Source organism: Leptonychotes weddellii, chromosome 4 (genome assembly GCF_054177405.1).
Source record: "Leptonychotes weddellii isolate Sample4059 chromosome 4, ASM5417740v2, whole genome shotgun sequence".
Classification (NCBI taxonomy): domain Eukaryota; kingdom Metazoa; phylum Chordata; class Mammalia; order Carnivora; family Phocidae; genus Leptonychotes; species Leptonychotes weddellii.
The window spans coordinates 7,124,185-7,145,411 of NC_138372.1; the positions used below are offsets into that span (position 1 = coordinate 7,124,185).

The 21,227-nt window shown below is 47.9% G+C and overlaps 1 protein-coding gene across 3 annotated transcripts in view; it reads left to right on the forward strand.

Moving 5' to 3' along the window:
• The window catches only part of PEX14 (peroxisomal biogenesis factor 14), a 117,974-nt gene that overhangs the window by 87,169 nt on the left and 9,578 nt on the right, over window positions 1-21,227 (forward strand). For 2 of the 3 annotated variants that reach the window (XM_081816884.1, XM_081816886.1), the window contains exons 4-5: window positions 3,373-3,501; window positions 19,397-19,482. In XM_081816884.1, coding sequence (XP_081673010.1) covers window positions 3,373-3,501; window positions 19,397-19,482 — 215 coding nt within the window. The remainder of the gene's footprint in view (window positions 1-3,372; window positions 3,502-19,396; window positions 19,483-21,227) is intronic. The other variant, XM_081816885.1, reaches the window with a different exon arrangement.

Below are 21,227 nucleotides of genomic sequence, written 5' to 3' on the forward strand. Positions count from 1 at the left end.
TTATTTAAAACAACAACAACAAAAAAGGTCTGCATCAGTCAGGGTGATGGTAAACAACGCAAAGAGATGCCTTTTATGATATAGCCTGTGCCTCAGCTTTCACAGCCAAATATAATTCACTTCCAATTGGCGGTTTCCTTTATTATTCCTTTTAACCTTTGGGATTCTGCAAGGTCTCAGTCTAAGCTCTCTGCCGTCTGTGGCGGGGAGGGGAGGGGAAGGAAGCCTGGATGTCCTGTGTGTGGGTCCTGTGGCTGTCCCTCTTCCCTGCCTTGGTCAGTTCAGCAACAGGAGCCCATGACTGCGTAGGTAACTGTTGTGTTCTGAAGGAGATGACACCCCTTCCCGCTGAGTCTCCATGAGTCCCAGATGAATCAACCTGAGTTGAGAGAACACTGAATCTGGCTGGCCAGTGCACCCCTTGCTGGGGGCGCTCTGAGGAAGAGGGCTCTCAGGTCTGTGAGAGGCCTTTGGATTTATTGGGGGTTAGAATATTAGAATGAGACGGGGACACTACCCTTGTCATTTTGGAGTGGTTCAAAAAGTTGTCCCGGTGTCACTTGCAGATAGGATCCGGGCGTTCGGTTTCTGTGCTGTTTTGGTCTGGCCCCCAAACGCCATTCGTCAGCCCTCACCTGTAGATGGGGTGCCAGCTGGGGCTGAGAGAGACCATTTAGTGCTTCTCTCAACCTCTCACAAGCTTGAAGACTTAAGACGTGATTTCAGAATCTGCCATTTGTTGTTTCTGTGCTAGAGGGGCAGTCACCAGGCGGCAGATGGAGAGCCGTGGGTTGTCGAGCAGGCAGCACCATGCCCTGCCTCGTGGGATCTGAGGCATGTTTTCACCTTCCTCGGGCCTTAGTTGTTGTTGTTCTTTATCTGTTAAATGAACGCAGTGCCTGGGATCATGGTCCAGCTATGAAATTATATTATTCACTGAGATCATGAAAATGCTTTTTTTTTACAAGAAGAAAAGTGATTCATTTTATGTAACTAAATCAAAATCCTGACTCTCCAGAGGACTGGGGATATCAGAATTCCAGCCAATGTAAATTTAGAGCATCAAATGATAAGGTCTCTGAAAAACAAGAGCTTGGAAGGAAGTGCTGATGCCCTTTAAACCACAGCCTCAGTAGTGGGCTCGGCTGCAATAATGCAAGGAACATGTTTTATTAGGAAAATAGGCTTCGTAAAAGCTCCGGGCCAGAGGGCAGAGCAGCGGGCAGGGAGTGCTGTCCCTTTAACCAGCTCCGGCTCTCAGGGCCGCGGCACAGCCCGTGACTTACTGTATATTTCCCCGGCGTTAAACATTATCGTACTTGTTTATATTTGAAAGAGCCAAAAGGGAAAATGAGAAAGCAACTGAATGCTCCTTTTGGGAAAATTATCCTCATTTGCAGCCAGCGGCTGACAAGGCACACGAAGCACCAGGTTTATGAAATCCCGTGGTGTACCAGTGACCATCCGCCCCTGCTGACGCCGCACGTGCGCCTGCTTCTCGCGCGGCGGATGACGAACTGGTTAAAACCGGGTCTTTCCTCGGAGAACTCTGAAAGGGGTTCCGCTTCCTCTTCGGAAGATGACTAGCTGGCACTCCCAAGCTGGATGGTGCCCGAGAGGCACACGCTCGGGGTACCTGTCCGTCTGTCCTGCCCCTGTTTCTCTCGGGAGGCCTTTGGGGCAAGCTGGGGAATTTGGGAGGAGGAACGGCCCAGTACAGCCCCGCATACTCAGAAGGCAGCTTTTGTATTTGAAGGTGCTTGGCACCAGCCTTTTCATCTGCCCTGTTGGTGCACTGAGAGTGGGGTGCGCTGGGGCCCCCCCGCAGCAGCAGTCAGGCTTCACTGAGGGGCAGCCTTGCCCACCGCTGGCTGGCTCCCCTGTGTGCGGAGGGCGAAGGGGCAGGGCTGCGGTTTCAAAGGGGGGGACAGCCTTCATCTGCTCAGCGTAGGGAGGGGAATGGAGGGTCCAGGGCCTTTTAGAGTAGTGCAGGCCTTCTCCCTGACCGCTTGGTGGTGGGGCCTGAAAAGGGACCGAGGCGCTGCACCAGCTACACGCCGGTGTGGTGTGGGGCGGTGCTGTGCTCCGGAGCAGTAATGCGCCCCATCTATTAGCCCCTTCGCACAGAGCGGGCGGCCCCGTGCTCTGGAAGATGCTGATCCTCAGAAGCTCCTTGAACTTCCTCTACCCCCAGGGGCAAATACGCCGTGCCATGGGCCTCTAATGGAGAGCTGCCGACCAGATGGGGAAAAGCCCTCGGCCCTCATTTAAAGGCTCTGCGTGGTGGCTGCACTGGATACTGGGATTCCTGGAACAGCACGGGCTGGCCGGAGGGGTCTGTGCAGACTTAGCAGTGACCTCCCCACTGCCGCTCCCACTGTCGGCGGCCCGAGCACTTTTGTACCCACTGTACCCACTTTTCGGACCGGCCCTGCGGGCAAGTCTTTCTCACACCTGTGCGCCACACCTCGTCCCTGTTCTTCGGGTTGGTTGGCATCCTCGCCCTCTTCCCACAGGGCCAGCGTCCCCAGTGGGCTGCAGCCGTGTGCCCACTGGAAATGGGGTCTCCTCGGGCCCTCCCCCGCCTGTTACTCTCCCATGGGCAAATCCTCTCCACGCGCTGCAGCCACTGCAGATGGCGCCCTGCTCTTCCGGGCTGTCCTGAGCGCAGTGCGCTCTAGTGTGGGGAGGATTGAAACAAAGGGAAGCAGAAAAGCTCGGCAAAGGCGATACCGGCAGCCTATGCTAGGCTGGAGCAATAACCATCTGAAAGTTTGGGCCTGGCCTTGTTTTGATCTGTTTTCTTGTTTTATTTTCTTCTTTACATTCTATATCCCATTCATACTAATCACAGTCAGTCCTGATTTTTCTTTTTATTTCTGCATTTGTCATAAAATAAAGCAAATTATTCCCGTCTTCGGAAACGATCGAGACTAATTAGTCGTCTCACCCAATAATTAGTTTTTTGTTTCCCTGTCTGTTTTCATGCATTATTGTTAGTTTTTCCCCCTCTTTTTTTTAACGCCATTACAGATTAAAATGAGTCACATTTGCAGTTGATGGTATCTGTTTTCGGGGGAAGAATGGAGAATTGCAGTACGGAGCAACTTCAAAAGCAGCAATAAACTCAAGGATAAATTAAGGAAATTGAATGAGCCACATTTGGAAGCAGTGTGGAGGCTAATATTCTGTCGCTTAAGGTTAAATTGCAACTGAGAGAGGTTCCTGAGAATCCGAAATCGGGGAGGAAACTTAACCAGGATGCTAGGCACTCTGTGGGCTCTCAGGGTCTTTTCTCAACGAAGATTTCGATGCGGCCAGGGACAGTGGCAAAAGGTATTCACCTGCACTTATGTCCTCTTCTCCCCCCAGGGCTGACAGATGAAGAGATTGATTTGGCTTTCCAGCAGTCAGGCACAGCTGCCGATGAGCCTTCGTCCTTGGGCCCAGCCACACAGGTGGTTCCTGTCCAGCCCCCTCACCTCATTTCTCAGCCGTACAGTAAGTCACCCGTTCAAACTCCTGCTTTAACCTTGTCTGGGGTTCAGGATTCTGGCCAAAGAGCAGTGCCTTCCATCTCCCAGACTCAGCAAGCGGGGAGAAACCGGGATTAGTAGACAGCTCTTGGGTTTTTCCAAAAGAATGTGCCACACCCAAATCCTCTCCTAGACAAACTTTTAAGTATGTGACAAAGGTTTAAGAAGAGATGAGGGACCAGAATAAATGAGTGTATTGTGTTGTTTGAAATATTTTGGTTACAAGTAAGAATCTATAAAAGTATTTCTTGGTTCTGTTTCTGTTTTCTTACATCATGCTTTTGCATGTCACTCTTTCATAAAGAACATGAACATCTGATTCATGACCTCATTCTCGTTTGCTCACTGAAATGACTCCTCTCCTAATTTTATTTTTTAAAGTTAATATTAGTAGATTTGGGGTGGCCTCTCCCGTCGCCCTTCTCTCCTTCCTTTTCCTTCTTTTCTTCCTTGTCCTGGCTATACCATGTATGTTTATGTGGTGACAGTCTGTTAGAGAATTTCAGATTAAATGTAAAGCTCCTTTTTTGAATTAGCTTTTAATTATTACATGAGAACAGGACCCATGTTGTTTTTAAGTGAAGCTGTTTGAGGAATAACGGTTCTTCAAACTAGTAATAAATGTACAGTCTCCAAAATACAACCAGAACCCCTTCTTTAAGTCACTTATAAAAAGTTTAAAAAGATTAAAATTCACTTCGAAGTGATGGAAAATAGCTCAAGTTTCATGTCTTTAACATAACTCAGCCTTGGATCTGTTGTCTTTCAAAATGCCTTTTCTGTAATTGTCTTCATTTTAATTGTCTATCTTAAAAGTTTTATTTTTTTTCAAAACATGTTAATTTAAAACAGTGTTAGATGTCAGATTTTGGAAGGCATAACAAAATGCTAGGCTTGTTTTGACCCCCACCACGTGGTCTGGAGCTACCTTCTGGCTCTTGCTTTGCCGTCGTCCTCACTGGCTTAGACAGTGCGGGGGGCCGGGCGGTGGGTTATGGTGTCACAGATGTCAGTTAGATATCTCCTTTCTTTTGCTTTCTGGATAAGGTTGAATGGGTGAGGCCAGGTGGCACAAATTCAAGTTCACCTCATCCGTGGTCACCTTGTCTCACAAACCGCTGGTGTCCCCTGATCTCTGAGACCCAAGAAATGGTGCTCAGCGGTAAGCCTTGTATTGGAGCTACTGAGTCAGTAGCCACAACTTGTCAGGCTGGGACTCACATCTCCTTCCTGGCCGGCATTCTTTCCGATCCATTGTGTTTGTTTTGGGTCACTAAACATACTCTCCGGGTTTCCTTCTATCCAAAGGCTAGGTCTCCACACTTTTTCTTTAGTTGTGTCCCTGGGCCCAGCCATTTAATGGGATTTGTTGAGGACAGGCAGTGGCAGCTGGGGTGCAGAATTTTCTAAGACGCACATCTGTTCTATTCCAGCTGTTTCCTCCATGGCTTAAAACCAAACAGGTCTCTCGGCTATTTGGAAACTTCTTGCTCAGAACAGATTGTTCTGGTTGGTCACAAAGTTGGCCTAAAACATCACGTGCTTGCCTACTTTTGGTAGGCACAAAGGGTTAAGCTGTTGGTCTTTCTGAAAGAGGTGAAAGAAGAGGGGGGAGGGGGACAATGCCGTCATCTAGATTCTTCTGTCCAGGTCTCTCTGAGAAGAAGCATAGCACGTTTAGGTATTTAGGTAGGAGTATTTTTAAGAGTCTCCCAGCCCTAAAAATAAAATACATCTTCTTAGAGACAGACTCCTTCCTGCTTTGACGCTAGTATAAAAACAATGGTAATGGCAATTTTAAATCCCTGAAGTTTCTACTTGTCATTGTTGAGCTTCATTCCTCTTGTACTGTTACACTGCTCCTTTCAGCTCCGGGGGTGACTCTACCTCTTCACTTCTGTACTTTTGCCAAGAGGTGTCAAAACTGCTCAAAAAAAAAAAAAAAAAGAAAAAAAAAAGCTTGATTTTGATTAATATAGAGAAACAAGACTTTGCCTGACTGATAATAAAACTGATAAATGACATTTGAATTACTTGTAGCGGTAATTTATTACATAAAATATCTTTTATTTGACATGCGATTAGTTGCTGGAAGCATCACTCAATCTGACTAGTTTAAACATGCTCTAAAATGAACCCCAGTAAAAACCAGGGCTGTCTGCTGCTGGCATTATGAAATATACTAATCCTGGAGTGGGGAAAAAATCTGACTTTAAATATTTAAATGATTAATTGGGTTTATATATTTTTTTTTACCTTTCTAACCCCCTTAATTACAAGCAAACTCAGGGGAGTTTCTGAACTAGGTGTGCAATCTGCATGCTTATCACTGAGGCATTGTCTGCGTCCTGGGAGGGATTTATGGCCTCCACTCATGTGTGTTCTTGCCCATTTTACATCTAGAGCCCTTTCCTTCCCATGTCTTGGCTCTTTAAGGACAGATACTCCTTCTCTGAACCCAAGCCTAGAAGATGGGATTCTCTGGGCTCAGCCCCAGGTGCTCACATCTCAGGGAGGGGTAAGCTTTTTCAGGACACTAACCCCCCCCCCCCCACCACCACCATGGAGCCCGGTGCTCTTGGATTATCACCTCTGGACTTGCCAGCCCTTCTGCTTTGGTGGGAGATGTCCCACTCTGTGCCTCTTTTGGTATCTCTGCTCTTTGGTGAATGTGTTTGACCTTGAGATGGTAGTAAATGCCTGTGTCAGCAAAGAGAACTTAGACACCTGCCAGAAAGGTACCAGGTCAATCCATCCGTGTTTATTAAGCATCTGCTTACTGTGTGCTTAGTACAGTATCGTCAGAGATACAAAACGTGATCCTTAAAAATCTTACAGGCTCTCTGGGAGAGAAAAGATAAACTCTTAAGAAAAGGATAATAATATAAGACATTGTGATTTAATGCCAAAATTAATTATACAGACAAGAAATTCCATAAGAATACAGAAAAGAGAAAAATTAATGTGGGCTAGAGAAGTCGGAGAAGGCTTTGTGAAAGCTGTAGGAGGTTGACACTGAGGGGAAGCTTGATGTCACCTGGTGTGAGAATAAACCAGTGTTATCAGGGCTCAGAGGAAAGTCAGGCTGGGATTCGAGAGGAAATCTGACGTTCTCTGCTTCTCGTTTTGCTTTCTTTTTGTTCGACTTTAATCAGGAATCAGTATTCCCCCCGCAGCACCTACCCAGTCCTGAACATAAAGTTCTGATAAATGCTTGCTTGATCGATTTGTTCCAAGCTGATTTTTCTTATTTCCTCCCAAAGCAAGGTAGCTTTGGGATTTAGGGCCATTATAAATTTTGTAGGATAATATTTTTTTGTTAGGCTTAAATATTTTCCCTCACTGTCTTTGGTACCTAACTTAGGTCTTTCAAAGATTGACCTGGGGGCGCCTGGGTGGCTCAGTCGGTTAAGCGACTGCCTTCGGCTCAGGTCATGATCCTGGAGTCCCGGGATCGAGTCCCGCATCGGGCTCCCTGCTCAGCGGGGAGTCTGCTTCTCCCTCTGACCCTCCCCCCTCTCATGCTCTCTCTATCTCATTCTCTCTCTCAAATAAATAAATAAAAAAATCTTAAAAAAAAAAAAAAAAGATTGACCTGTATAGCTTCAGTTGGGATGTACATGTGTGAGGTTATTGAAAGGCTTTGACGTTTGATTAGAAATCCTGAGAGTGTGGGTTCTTTCTCACTCTGCTTCTTCATAGCCCTGTTGAGCAACATATACTTACCCGTGGTTATCTTCATTCACTGAGCAAGCATTTATTTTATTCCTGCTATGGGCCAGGCACTGTGCTAGACCCCGGTGGTGAAAAGATTAATAAAGCCTAGTTGCTCTCTCCGGTTTTTCCTGTTGAGTAGGAAAGGCAGTTAAGCAAATAGCGGTGCCTGTGAAGTAGGTCCAGGTGAAGCCCGTGGCCCGGACGAGGCAAAGGGGCACATCAGACAGTAGGAGATGTTTAACGGGGCTGGGGGGGTTGCGGACATGGTCAGCTCATTGACCGACCAAGATGGACGAGAGCAACCAGGCTAAGGCAAAGGCATATGGACATGACACCGTGCAATGTTCAGTGGCTGGAGCCTGGGATGGCAGGGCCAGAAGAGAGGCCTGAAGAGGGAGGTGGCAGTCAGGCCGTCACCCTAATGGAGGACAGTTAAAAGCACATTGATTTTTTTTACTTCAAAATGTGTCATCTAATCATTTTTGAGGCTGTATTACCTATTTGACCATATTATTCTTAGACTAATATTAAAATTATTTGTATCATCTGAGAAGATGCTGCATGGAGAGGTGGGGAAGATGTTCTAGGAGTGTGTGAGGCAGCTGTCCCGGATGCTCTGCCCGGAGTGCCTTCCGCTCTTCTTTGCCCGGCCAGCTCGTTGCTGTCCCTCAGGGTTGGGGACAGCCGTCAGCTCCTCCCGGGACTGTCCCAGATGCCTCCGTTCCAGTGGGACGGAGGTTCTCCTTGGCCTGCCCAGTCCCCTGTTTGCTGCCATACTACCGTTAAATGTTTATTCACTTGTCTTTTCTATTACATTGGAATTCTTTGAATTAGAGGCTTTTTTTTTTTTTTTTTTTAATCTATAACCCAAGGCTCTGACTTAGCAGGTGCTCTAGAAATGCTTGTTGAATGGATAGATGGTGGTGGAAATGTGCTTGGGAATTGAAAGGCTGTCCTGTAATACCACCATCCAGGGGGAGCTTCCCAGGGAGTCAGTGAGTGGGGCCTCCTGTGTGCTCGGCCATGCAGGCTCTCGGAGCGGACAGGCCTTGCCTTCAGAAGGCCACCATTTGACCATTTAGAGGGAAGCCCAGTGCTTGGGGGAGTACAGTGAAGACTAACCCATGCCATCGTGCTTGGCGTGATGGTGAGAGCTTTTAGAATTAATGAAGGCAGATCTCACTTTTTACTTACAAAGAAGTTACTGGTTTATATATTGAAGAAAACATTTCTCTAATTTTTAGGAAATTGTATTTTTTCTTTTGTCCATGTGACTGGTTTAGAATAGTAGCTTTTCAAGAGCTAGCACGCTCTCTCTTTTGTTTGCTTTGTGCTGCTCCCATTGTGGTGCCCTGTGGGGGCCGCATTAAGTGCCCTTTGTAGATACTGAGGAGGGCAAGTGTCCCAGGAAAGAACCAAGTGAAGAAATCCATTCTGTAGGTTTCTTAGGCCACTGAAAGAGTCTTTGGTGTTGGTGGTAGGAGGGTTATATCTTTGCCCACAGTGCAGCCTGTGTTCATTTTATAAGATTCCCCAACAAATAACAGAAAACCCAAAATAAGAGTGGCTTAAACGAGATGGAAGAATATTTCTCGGTTCTGTAAACATGGGCAGTCGGGGCTCTATGCTCTGCATCCCTGACACCTGGCTAGCACCCATCCTGTGCTCTGGTGTGACCGCCTCGGCTCCAGCTGTCCCATCTGCTGTCCAACCAGCAAGAGGAGGGACAGGAGGGAGAAGGACCAGCCTTCTAAGGACACCTCCTGACAATTGCCCGCATCACTTTCACTTTCTGCCCCCTGGCTGGAACTCCGTCACACGGCCACACCCGTCTGCACAGGAGGCTGAGAAGTGCAGTCCTTGTCCTGGTGGAGCATGTTCCCAGCTTTTCATATCCCACAGAAGGTTTGAGTTGGAATAAACACTAACTTCAGGATGATAGCTTCCCTTGGGTGGAGAGGAACACATGGCTAGTTTCAGTGGTATTTGGAAAGATCTAGCTGGTACAGTAGGTGGGTTTAGGATTACTAATTTTATTATCATGCTTTATAATTTATATAAATGTTATATTCTTTTGTATGTGTCAGAAATTGCAGGGGATACTTTAAAAAGTTGAATTTGAATTCTCAGGTCTTGCTTTTCCCCTTGGTGTCAGCTGCTAATTGAGCAGAGAGAGAACCTAGAGCCCACACTGCTGGGTATTGTTCTCAATCACTGCTGGCTCCCTTTACCTTTTCTCTTTGTTTTAAAAATTCTGGGTTTTTTTTTTTTTTTTTCCCTAAATCGACTTTATTGAGGTATAATTTACCTAAAATAAAACACACCTATTTTATTTGTATGATTTTGAGTTTTGGCAGGTGTACACTCCCATGTGGGCATCACCACATTGTAGAACATTTGCAGTACCCCAGAATGTTCCCTTGTGCCCTTTCCCAGCCAGCCTGACTCTGGGGCAACCCTTGGTCTGCCTTCTGTTGCTTCTGACTAGACTTCTCTTTCCTGGGTTTTATATAAATGGAATCATACAGTATGTACTCTCTCTTGTCTGGTCTTATGCTCAGCATAATGTTTTTGAGCTTTATCCGAGTCGCTGTGCATAGCAGGGGTTCCTTCCTTTTGATTACTGAGCGGTATTCCATGGTAGAGATGTACCACATTTGTCCGTTCACCGGTGGAGGGGCTGTGGGCTGTTTCCAGTTCTGAGCTAGGACGCTCAAAGCTCTTGTGAATGTTCGTGTACAAGTCTGTATGTTTTTATACCTCTTGGGTAAATGCCTGGGATTGGAGTTGCTGGCTCATATGTTAAGTGCATATCTATCTCGATAAGAAACTGCCAAACTGGTTTTCAAAGCAGTCGCACCATTTCACATCCCCATCAACAACGTGTGAGAGTCGTGGTCGCCGCTGTTGGTGTTCTCGGTCTTTTTTAATGCCAGCAATTTTCATGCGTACAGTGGTACCTTATAGTGGTTTGAGTTTACATTTCCAGGATGGCTAATCATGTTGAGCGTCATTTTACATGCTTTTTGTGCATTTGCATACACCTTCTTTTGTGAAGTGGCTGTTCCCATCTTTTGCCTATTTTTAATTGTCTTCTTGAGTTGGAAGAGTTCTTTACGTCTTCTGGATTCATGTGCTTTGTCAGATGTGTGTTTGTTAGTATTTCCTCCTGGCCCGTGGCTACCTTTTTCTTTTCCTTGACATTGCCTTTTTACAAAAGATTTTAAAATTGATGATGTCCATTTATCTTTGGGTTTCTTTTTTTTGGTTTTTTGTTTTCGTTTTTGTTTTTACAGTTTTTGGTTTCGGTGTCCTATCTGGGTTTCTTTTTTTGTTTTTTGTTTTGTTTGGTTTAGGTTTTTGTTTTTACAACTTATGGTTTTGGTGTCCTGTCTGTGAAGACTTTACTTCCCCCAAGGTTAGAGAGGTTTTCTACTTTTTTCTTCTAGAAGTTTTAGAGTGTTTGCTTTAATGTTGAGATCTGTGATTCATTTTTAGTTAATTTTTGTGTATGGTGCAATGTGGAGGTCAAGGTTCAGTTTTGCTTGTCTGGATGTCCATTTGTGCCAGCACTATATGTACAAAAGATTATCCGATCCCCATTGAATTACCTGTCTTTCTATCAAAAATCAATTGTTTATATAAATATATGCATGGCTCTGTTTCTAGACTCTTTAAAGAAATTTTTTTTAAACAAAGCTACTGAAGTACATTTTACGTACCTTAACACTCACCCGTTTCAAATGTACAGTTCCTGACTTTCAGTATCTTCTTGAGTGATGCACTTACAATCAGTGTTAGCACTTTCATTACCCCAAATAAGATGCTCTGTGCCCATTTACCGAGAATCTCACCTCAGGCAAGCACTAATCTACTTTGTCACTATAAATTTACCTTTTCTGGACATTTCAGGTAAATGGAATCATACTATAGGTGGTCCCTTGTGCCTGCCTTCTTTCAGCAGGCACAGTATTTTTTAAGTTCTTCCATGTGGTGGCATATAGCAGCACTTCCTTTTTATTGCCGAAGAGCCCCCATTGTATGGGCGTACCATCTTGTGTCCAGCAGGTCACCAGCTGACAGACATTTAGATTATCTCTAGTTTTGGTTGACCTGAATCACACTAAGAACATTTGTGTGCAAATCTGATGTGGATGTATGTTTTCAGTCCTCTTGCATAGACCTCTAGGAGTTAAATTTCTAGGTCATATGGCAGTTATATTTCTGGATTTTTCTTAATTTTTCTTTCCAGTCAGCTTTTTTGAAGTATAATTTATACACAGTAAGATTAATCAATTTTTAGGGGCAACTGGGTGACTCAGTTGGTTAAGCGTCTGCCTTTGGCTCAGGTCATGATCTCGGGGTCCTGGGATTGAGCGCTGTGTTGGCCTCCCTGCTCAGCAGGGAGTCTGCTTCTCCCTCTCCCCCGGCCCCTCCCCTGCTTGTGTGCATGTGCACGCTTTCTCCTTCTCCCCCCGCCAATTAAATAAATAAATCTTTAAAAAAAGAATCAATTTTAAGTGTATAGTTTGGTGAGTTCACGAACTGTAACTCATGTAACCAACACTACAGTTACAATATAGAAAATTCCCACAACCCCAGAAAGTGTCTTTGTGCCCCTTGCACCAGTCCTCTTCTCAACATCAGGTTCCTTTCAACCAGCAATCTACTTTGGATCACGAAAGTTCTGCCTTTCAGAACTTTTCATGTAAACGGCATCATGTAGCATGTAGTCTTTTGTGTCTGGTTTCTTTACTGACGAACATAATTCTTTTAGATGGATCCATGTTGAGATATATATACCGTCCATATTACACGTGTAACACACACACACACACAAATACACGTTTCTGTGACATATCCCCCTCCCCCACATTGCTTTAAAAATATAAAAACTATTCTGAACTCACAGCTAAATAAAAGCAGGCCGAGGTGGGGCTTAGCCAAGTGGGCATAGTTTGCTAACTCCTGTTACTCCACTCTTTGGATATACCACAATTTGTCCACTGACCATTGATAGTTGTTTGGGTTTCCAGTTTGGGGCTCTTATGAATAATGCTGCCGTGAACATTCGTGTGCAAGTGCAAGCCTTTGTGTGCATGTATGCTTCCTTCTCTCTTAGTTTCATACCTGGGAGTAGATTGCCTTAGCCACACGTTAGGTGTATGTTTGACTTTGTAAGAAATTGGTTGCACCATTTTACATTCCCATCAGCAACGTAGGAGAATTTCAGTTGCTCCACATCCTTATCTGCACTTGGTATTCTCAGTTTTTAAGTTTAGCCATTCTAGAAATGTGTATGTAATCACTGTACTTTTAATTTGTATCTCTCTAATGACTCTCTAATATTTTCATGTGCTTATTGGCCATGCATAGGTCTTTCATGGAGCATCTCTTCCAATCTTCTCACACTTTTTTCTAAATCGTGTCATTTTATTGAGTTGTATGGATGTAGCTCTTTATCAAATAATATGTTTTGCAGATATTCCCTCCCCCCTCCTATGACTTGCCTTTTTGTTTTCTTGGCAGTGTCTTTTGAAAAGTCCCAGTTTAAGCTTTTGATCATGTCCATTTTATTCTTTTTTTCCCCCTTTTATGGCTCATTCTTTTTGAATTTTAAGATGTCTTTGCCCACCCCAAAGATTTTCTTCTCTGTTTTCTGTTTTCTTGCGGCATCTTTAGAGTTTTGCTTTTTGGCTTCAGCGTGTGGTCCGTTTTGGGTTCATGCTTGTGTATGACACAAGGTGAGGGTCAAGATTCAGTTTCTTCCCCCTGTGGCTCTCCACTTGTCCCAGCACAGTTGTTATACAGATTATCCTTTCCCCATAGAATCACCTGGGCCTCTTCATCAAAAAAATCCCTTGAGTGCATAAGCCTGGGCCTATTCCTGGGCTCTTCTGAGTTCTAACAGTTTAATTAGAGCTCGTATATTTTAATCTGTGAGTGAGGATATAGATATGACTGTCCGTGTCCTTCCTGCCTGAAGATGACACTGGCGATAGCATGGCAGCCCGTGAGAAGTGGAAGGATTGTCTTTCACAGGATGTTCATGTGAAGACAGGCTTGAATTTTTAGATGTGACCGCTGTGGGGTGACAATGTATCTGTGCCTCAAGCTGCCCAGGTGCTTCGGTTCAGAGCAGAGCTGTTGTGTTTCTAGTTGCTGCTCTCTGGTTGGTGTGTCCTTCCAGCCGCCAGCCACGCTCAGCCGTGTGCCTCAGTGGGCCCCCACACAGCGGCCGGGCCCCTGCAGCCCCTCCCGTAATAACCCTTAGCAGGTCGCCGGGCCGTGTGCTGCTAGCCCTGCCACTCTGCTGTAACAAGCATGGGGTTGGCACACCGGCTGGATTCCAGGACCTCACTGTGGAAGAGCCTGTCTTACTCAATTTTCAGGGTGGCTGGTTGGGATGATTTGAGCAGCTAGACAGGGCACCGTGTGGCGTCATAGCCCCAGCCTCGGGGAGCGTGGAGGGGACCTTGCCCTGCGCTCAAGCTGTCGGCCTCCCCAGGGACTTGATAGTTTCTCCCCGTCGTCAGCAAGCACCTCAGAGTGTCTCAGCAGGATGATTCTGTGACGTTTCCAGCTCTGTACTGTTGATGACCCTTTACTGGATTGTGGATTGTGGGATTTCCACGGTATCAGTGAGTCGAGGTTCATGACTTGGTGACTTCAAGTTCAACATTGCTGTGTTGTGTGTGGGATTCCCAGCCCCACACGTGTTATTTGACGTTTGTTCTCGCCTGCTAGGTGAGAATGTCTTGGTCGATGGAGGTTTGACTGAAGGAATGGAGTCAGGTTGGTTTAGTTGTGTTCACGGAATGGTTAAGGAGTCACAGGGATGCATCTCTCCTGCCCCTGACAGGGCCACCGTATCCTTTGGATTCGCCTTTGGGCAGGAGGACCTCCGTGGAGACTGTCCGAGCTCAGGCTAATTGACAGAGTCCTTGGGGAGGTGAAAGGGGGCGTTGAGTTTCGAAGAGCCCCGTGCTCTTCTCCCTGCAGTGATTTGTCCTCAGACCTCGTTGCTGCCTGAGGCAGCGGGGCAGTGTCAGCATGCTGGGCTGTGCGGGGGGACACCTGCCGCCACCACTGACCGTCTCTTCAGTCTTCGTGAGACGCCAGTGATGGGGTCTTGGTAAAGTTCTGGGCCATTCAGCTCGTTAGCTGGTCGGGCATGTTGGGGAAGTGCTGTGGACCAATCTGAGTGACGGTAAACAGATCATTGTTCCTCCGTTCTTCCAACGTAGCAAAGCTCTGCCACCTTCAGTCAAGTGGCCTGTGCTTGATGAGAAGAGAAAAATGTCCTTGGGAGCCATTGTGTTGGTGGTGTGGAACCAGGATCTCTGATCTCAGGCTTCGTGTCTGCTTTGTACGCAGGCAGGCATCTGCTTCCAGACTGGAGGCTCTGAAGCTTTTAAAAAGCTCGTTCATTCCACTCCCCTTTCTTCCGAGTGAGAGCAGAAAAGTGACTGACCCCGTTTTCTGCCCTTGCCTGTAAAATTCTGGACCTTCGGGGAGCGTGGGGACCAGGTGCCCTGCTCTCCATGCCCTCGTGGGGGTCTGCACTGGCTTTGGGGTAGATTGGGCCTAGGGTGGGCGGCAGAGAGGACTCCACATGGCCACGGCTGGGGCTTTGAGCCAGTTTGGGATCACGCCGAGTGCTTTCTCAGTAGCCCTGGTCTGTTACCCTTTGAAAGGCGTGCGGTGGGTCAGAGTTCCCTCCATCTTAGTTTCTCTCTTTTTTCATTTTGCCACAAGACAGAATTGTATCACACATCTCCAAAACGAGTAAAATGGCATTTCAGCTTCTTGTCTTTATAGACTCTCTGAACTTTAAGAAAGATCATTCTGGTCCCTTTTCATTAATAATGAAAACCAAGGGGCAATAAAATGTTCTTAACGCGAGCATGTCAGGAACGAGTCGCGGTGCGGGGGCTGAAGGGTGCGGCCGGCAGGGAGCCACAGGTGTTGCTTGGTGCTTGAGAGGTCAGAGCTCTGGAAAGGCGGCTGCAGCTGTCGCGGGGGTTCTGCTTCGTGGACCCTTGAACTGTCAGCACCTGTTCAGCCTTCCGGCTCCAGTGCCCAGAATGAGAGGCTGCGCTTCTCAAGACAGCATACGTTTGCAGGAAGGAAGGAGCCAGGCAAACTTTGGGTTCTGGTCCAGTTCCTTGCCCAGGTGTAGCTGTTCTTGCAAGGTACTGAGTGGGGATTTGAGAAGTCAGTGGTGAATACAGTATTCTGGACATGTGCCTATCTTGAAGGTGCTCTCTCTGAGGACTTTGACAGCGCAGATGGATGCTCTGGGTGTGAACGAAAGCCCTCCTGACCAGTGACTCTCTTGAAGAGTGATGAGGTGACTCTGTCTCCACTTTTCTTCCTAAAAATGAGCTTGTGCTGGATGTTGGATGTTGCATCCAGGCACTCAGAGCAGAGTGGGCTTGGAATGAGACAAATGAGAAGGTTGCCCGGAACTCAGAGCCTCCTGGCTCCTCCAGGCCAGGGTGAAAGGTCCATCTATGTCAGTGGTCTCAGAGCTTTTGATTTAATGAGCTGCAGCTGCTTAGCCACGTAGACGCCTGTTGGACGGGGATGTTCACTACGGCAGAGCAGCAGGACTCCTTTCTTTCTTTTTAAGTGAGGGAGCAGGGGGAGGGCCAGAGGGTGAGGGACAGAGAGAATCCCAAGCAGGCTCCATACCCAGCACGGAACCCAACACAGGGCTCCATCCCAGGACCCTGAGATTGTGACCTGAGCTGAAATCAAGAGTCGGCCGCTTAACTGACTGAGCCACCCAGGCGCCCCAGCGGAGCTCCATTCTAGAGACAGCTTCTGTGACCCTGAGTGTCACTGCACAACTGTGGGAGGAAGTGGGGATGACCCCAGAGCCCATGCGAGAGTAGACAGATACGTTTATATAAACATGGGTATGCTACATGTCAGGAGACACCATAAGCAGGGTCAAAAGAAAAATATACTGGGAAGGATTTTTGCAATTTTCTAAAAAGATTTTATCGATTTATTTGAGAGAGAGAGCGGCCATGCACAAGCAGGGCGAGTGGCAGAGGGAGAAGCAGGCTTCCTGCTGAGCAAGGAGCCCGATGCGGGGCTCCATCCCAGGACCCTGAGATCATGACCTGAGCCGAAGGCAGACGCTTCAGCGACTGAGCCACCCAGGCATTCCCGATTTTTGCAACTTCTGTCATAGAGGGCTCATTTTCCAGGCTCCTCCATCACTGTCACCTCTGCCTCCTGAAAGCCGCATTCAGCTATATAAGAAATTTCTATAAATTGATGAGGAAATTAATAAAGAAATTGAATAGGAGAGTAGGGATCATATGCGATACACCAAAAAGGACACACAGTGCAGAGATGCTCAGTCCTACTCACAGTAAGATTCATGCAAATGAAAACAGGCGTGAAGTAGTCTTTTCTGCTTTTGTATGGGCAGCAACGCGGGTGTGATGAGCGCGCGCTGTTGGTGGCTATGAGGAAATAGGTACTCTGGGATGGGGCTGGTGGGAGCAGCCTGGTTCAGCTCCTGTGGAGGACTATTTGAAAATATCTTTCTGAATTGCAAATTGCATGTACCTCTGACCCAGGCTCCTAGGAGTTCACGTGTACAAGTATCCTCCCACGTTATGTGTGAGATGACGTGTACACGGCCCTTGGGGGCAGCACTGTGTGAAATGGTAAGAGGCCGGAAATCAGTGGGGAATGGCTTAAATGGAACATTACGCAGCTATGGGGGGAAAAAGCAGGATGAGAAGTAGGGTGTGCAAGAAGAAAAATAATACATATCTGTGTTGCCTTACATGTGCATAAAAAGTCTCGGGCCGGACAGACGGGAAGCTGTTCACAGTGGCTCTGGGTGGTGGAGGGAGCCTGTTGGCAGTAGACTGATGACAGATGCTATGTGCTGTTCAGACCATATGCATCTATGAGCCGCTCAAAAGCTGTAAAACAAAAAGGGGAGTTGAGGGCTGAGGGAGAGGCCACCTGTTGATTACAGTTTGTGCACGAGACTCCAGGGCTGGGCCACGTTGGGAAACTGGTTTGGGATCCACAGGCCGTGCCGGCAGTGAGGGGAGGCGGGCAAGGAGAGACTCCTCCAGGCCCCTGCATCACTGTCACATCTGCCTCCTGAAAGCCAGTTTGGCAGCTCAGGTAGGAGGGAGCGTCTCCCTCGCCCCCTTGGAGGTCTTTGCCCCTTGGATCCCCCTGGTGGCCTGTGTGTCAGCAGGCCCTCCTCACCGAGTGCCCACATCCTGCCACTGAGCCTGGAGAAGGGAGAAGGTCCCTCTCCTGCTCTCCTTTGTCAGGAGATGCCAGGCTATGAGGAGTACCTGGAGAGCTTGCAGGTATGGGGAGAGGTAAAGGCTGAGACACACAGTGTCTGTCCCCGCGGTTTGCATGGGGCCTTGCTCCGGGAGCCGTAGTGGTCTTTTCAAGAAGTTTGAGAATGCTGTTGTTCTTCCTTTTCTCTCGTGCGTGTCCAGACCCCAGCTTCCTTGTCATAGCAGCACGCCTCGGGTGGGTGCCTTCTGGATAACTTGCCGTGGGCACTGTGGTCTGATTCTGCAGACCCGATTAGTGTCCCGCACCACTGATCATTCTGGAAATGGTGTGCCGTGCCTTCCATGGCAGATCCCTTGAGAGGAGGCAGAGCGTCAGAGAAGATTATGGACATGCAAGTACTTTGTAAACAGTCCGTGGGAAAGATCACAAGGTAGAACACTCTGCTCTCCTCCTGTGGGATTGGAATTCCATTCAGGAGTCGGGGGGAGCTCCTGAAATGGTGTTCTAGAGCACTGGGCCAGGGTCCTATTCCTGCAGGAGGACTGGCTGCCCATGTCTGGTCCCCGCCCAACAGCAGCATGGGTTCTTCTGAGCCTCTTGTCCTCTCCCAGTCCGTCTTACCCCCTGGCAGGAGCCTCCTCCTGCCTCGCCTCCCTCCCGTCTGTCTGTATCTTGCCCTTGAGGGTACCCGATGTTGTTCTCCCAGAATATAGGGCTGACTGGGTCACTCCCGGATTCAGAGCCTTCAGTGACCCTACTGCTTGTGACACGATGATCGGGTGGCCTGGCCACACTCTCCACCTGGCCGCTGTGTGTCCCAGCTCTTTCCCCCCACTCTACCCTCCACCACTCCCGCTTGATTGGTCCCTCTCTGTTCTTGCCAGTCTCCCCTCTTGGGTAGGCCCAGTTGTTCAGTCGGGCCACAGTGGCCACCTTCTCTCCTCAAGCACAAGTCAACCGCTGCCTTGGTACTTGCTCGTCCCCTGCCTGGAGCTCTGTCCCTGGGACCCCACACGTTTCAGTGTCTGCCTCCTCCAAGGCCCTGCTGACCCCTGGCTCTCCTCCCTGGCCCTTCCCACCTCACATTGCCCCGTTGGGCCTTCTTTTTGTTGTTGTTTAAAGATTTTATTTATTTAAATAGTCTCTCTGCCCAATGTGGGGCTCGAACTCAGGACCCCGAGATCAAGAGTCGTATGCTCCACCAACTGAGCCCGGCCAGGCACCCCACCCCATTGGGCCTTCTTGATCACTCTCTGGAGTTAACTTGTTCAGTCATTTGTAAGCTGTCTGCTGCATGGTTCAGGATGAGAGCAGGCCAGGGCACCGGGGTCTCGTCACCCCACGCCCCTGGGCCTACAACACTGTCCGGCACACAGTTGATGCTTCATGAAGTCTTGAATACACAGATGATGCAGTCTCCTCCTTTCCCCTCCCCTGGTTCTGAGGTGGCTCTTGGCTCATCCCTGTCTGTAATATGGCGTGGGGACGTGTATTTATGTACACTTAAAAGTGTGTTTGTGTCAGCCTCACAGGACCCTTTGTTCCCTGAGAGTGGAGTCCATGTGCTAGGTCTGCAGATCACCTCTGCCACCTGACTGCCACCCTGGGACTTGGCTCACGGCTACCCACCTCCACACAGCAGGTGTGTAGTGGAGGCGGGTCGTTCCGAGAGCCCGGACAGAAGAGAGAGACACAGCCATGCCACTGTTCTCACTGTCACATGCTGTCTCCTGCAATTGTGTGTCGCAGTTGCCGATCCTTCAAGATTAAGAGACAGTACACGTGCTCTCCCCTGCCCGGGAAGGATGTGTGTGCTTCTCCTGACGCACCTTTTCTCCCAACCTCAGGCCCTGTGGGGTCCCGATGGAGAGACTACGGTGCCTTGGCTGTCATCACGGCAGGCATTGCGTTTGGCTTTCACCAACTCTACAAGGTACGTCCGCCCTTCCTTGTGCCCCCCACGCCGGCATTCAGCCCCGTTCCAAGGTTGATCTGTGTCGAGGCACCCAGCCCTGGAGTGCGATGGCAGGAGAGGGGCTGCGTGTGGAGGCAGAGTGTACAGATGAGCACGTTTTCTGCGGGGGGCGTCTGGTTCAGTCTCTGTCCTGCCCCCACCGGGATGGGTGCCCTTGGCAACTTCAGACCCTGCTCATCTGCTGCACTGGGCATTGCTCCTCAGAGTCCCTGCTGAGCAGGGTGACCATGGGGCCCGTCCATCAACAGGCCATGTCGGGTACTTAGAACAGTGCCCGGCATATGCTGAGTGGGTGGGACATTTTTGAGAAACAGAATGACAGGGTGGTTGAGAGCAGGGACACTGTAGCCCAGCTGCTGTGTTGCATCCCAGCTTTGCCACTTAGCAGGAGCTCAGTGGTCTCATCTGTAAAATGGGGACGATAGTACCTACCTCACGAGGCTGTTGTGAAGCTCCTTTGGAAAGTGCTGTGTGCCCGGCACTCAGGAAGCACTCTGTGCTATTATTCTACTTGAGTGTTTGAAACCGGCTTTGAGAATCTCAGGATCATTTTATTTATGGGCCCTGTTTTTGTTTCCTACATATTGTGTTGGCATCCCTGTAAATATAGGATTTTTTCCCCAAACTTCATAGTCAACCCTCAGGATCCCAGACTTGGTTGCTTCCAGCAGAACTGCAGGCATGAAATGAACACGTACTTCCTTGATACCAAATACTAACCAGATATGAACTACCAGATACTAACTTTGACGTGAAGGAAGCGAGTCTTTTCTGGAAGATGCAGAGCCAGGGTAGGTCCCGGAGACAAAAGACAAAACAGTGGTCAGAGAACTTACTCTCTGCTGGTCCTGGAGAGAAGGCCTCTTTCCTCCTGATGTCACCTGCAACAAATACCCAGACTCACTGTTGTAACTTTCAGCACGTGAAACATGTTTAAACACTGTGCTCTGGGATTCTTAATTTTTGACTTCATGCAAAAGCTAGTGACAGAGTTGCAGCAGAGTATAATTTTTTCAGAGGAACGTCTATTCTTGGAATTGGAAATTTCCATGTCAGAAATCCAGAAGCAAAATGTTCTAGGTCCTGGACTTTTCCCCCTGACCTGATGCCCTTCCCTTACCCTGTGTGCTGAAAGCCTATTTCCAGTTGCTAACTGTGTCCAGTCACCAAGAAGAATAAAATGCTAAGACAGAATTCTCAAAATAACGTCCCAGCTCTTACTAAGCGGTACCTAATCATCACGTGGCCCCCCTCGGACGGCCTGTGGTCTGCTGGAAGTGGGCCTAGTTCCGGTTTGAGCAAAGCAGAGGTATCATTAACTTTTCCCACCAAGCTCTGATCTTTACTCTTGGCCTTAAAAAATAAGAGACACCGAAAGATCAGTGGCAATGGTGATGAGAATTTTTTTGTTTAGTTTCTTTAAATTAAAAAAAAAAAAAAAAAAAAAGGAGGTAAGAACCATCACCTTGTTTTATAAATATGTAATGATTTAGGCTCGGGGGAGTGTATGTGCTCCTTCCTTTGGCTTTTTTGATCTCAGAAGTTTTCGTTTGTTACATGTGTGCGAATCCCTTGACTTTTATACTCAGGAAACTTTCAACCTGCAAGGTAAGGCTAAACATTTGATGAGTTTCGGCTCAGTTGTGGGTAATAACTCACACAGTGGTTGAAAAGCTTTTTGCAAAATAGAAAATGCTTCTGTG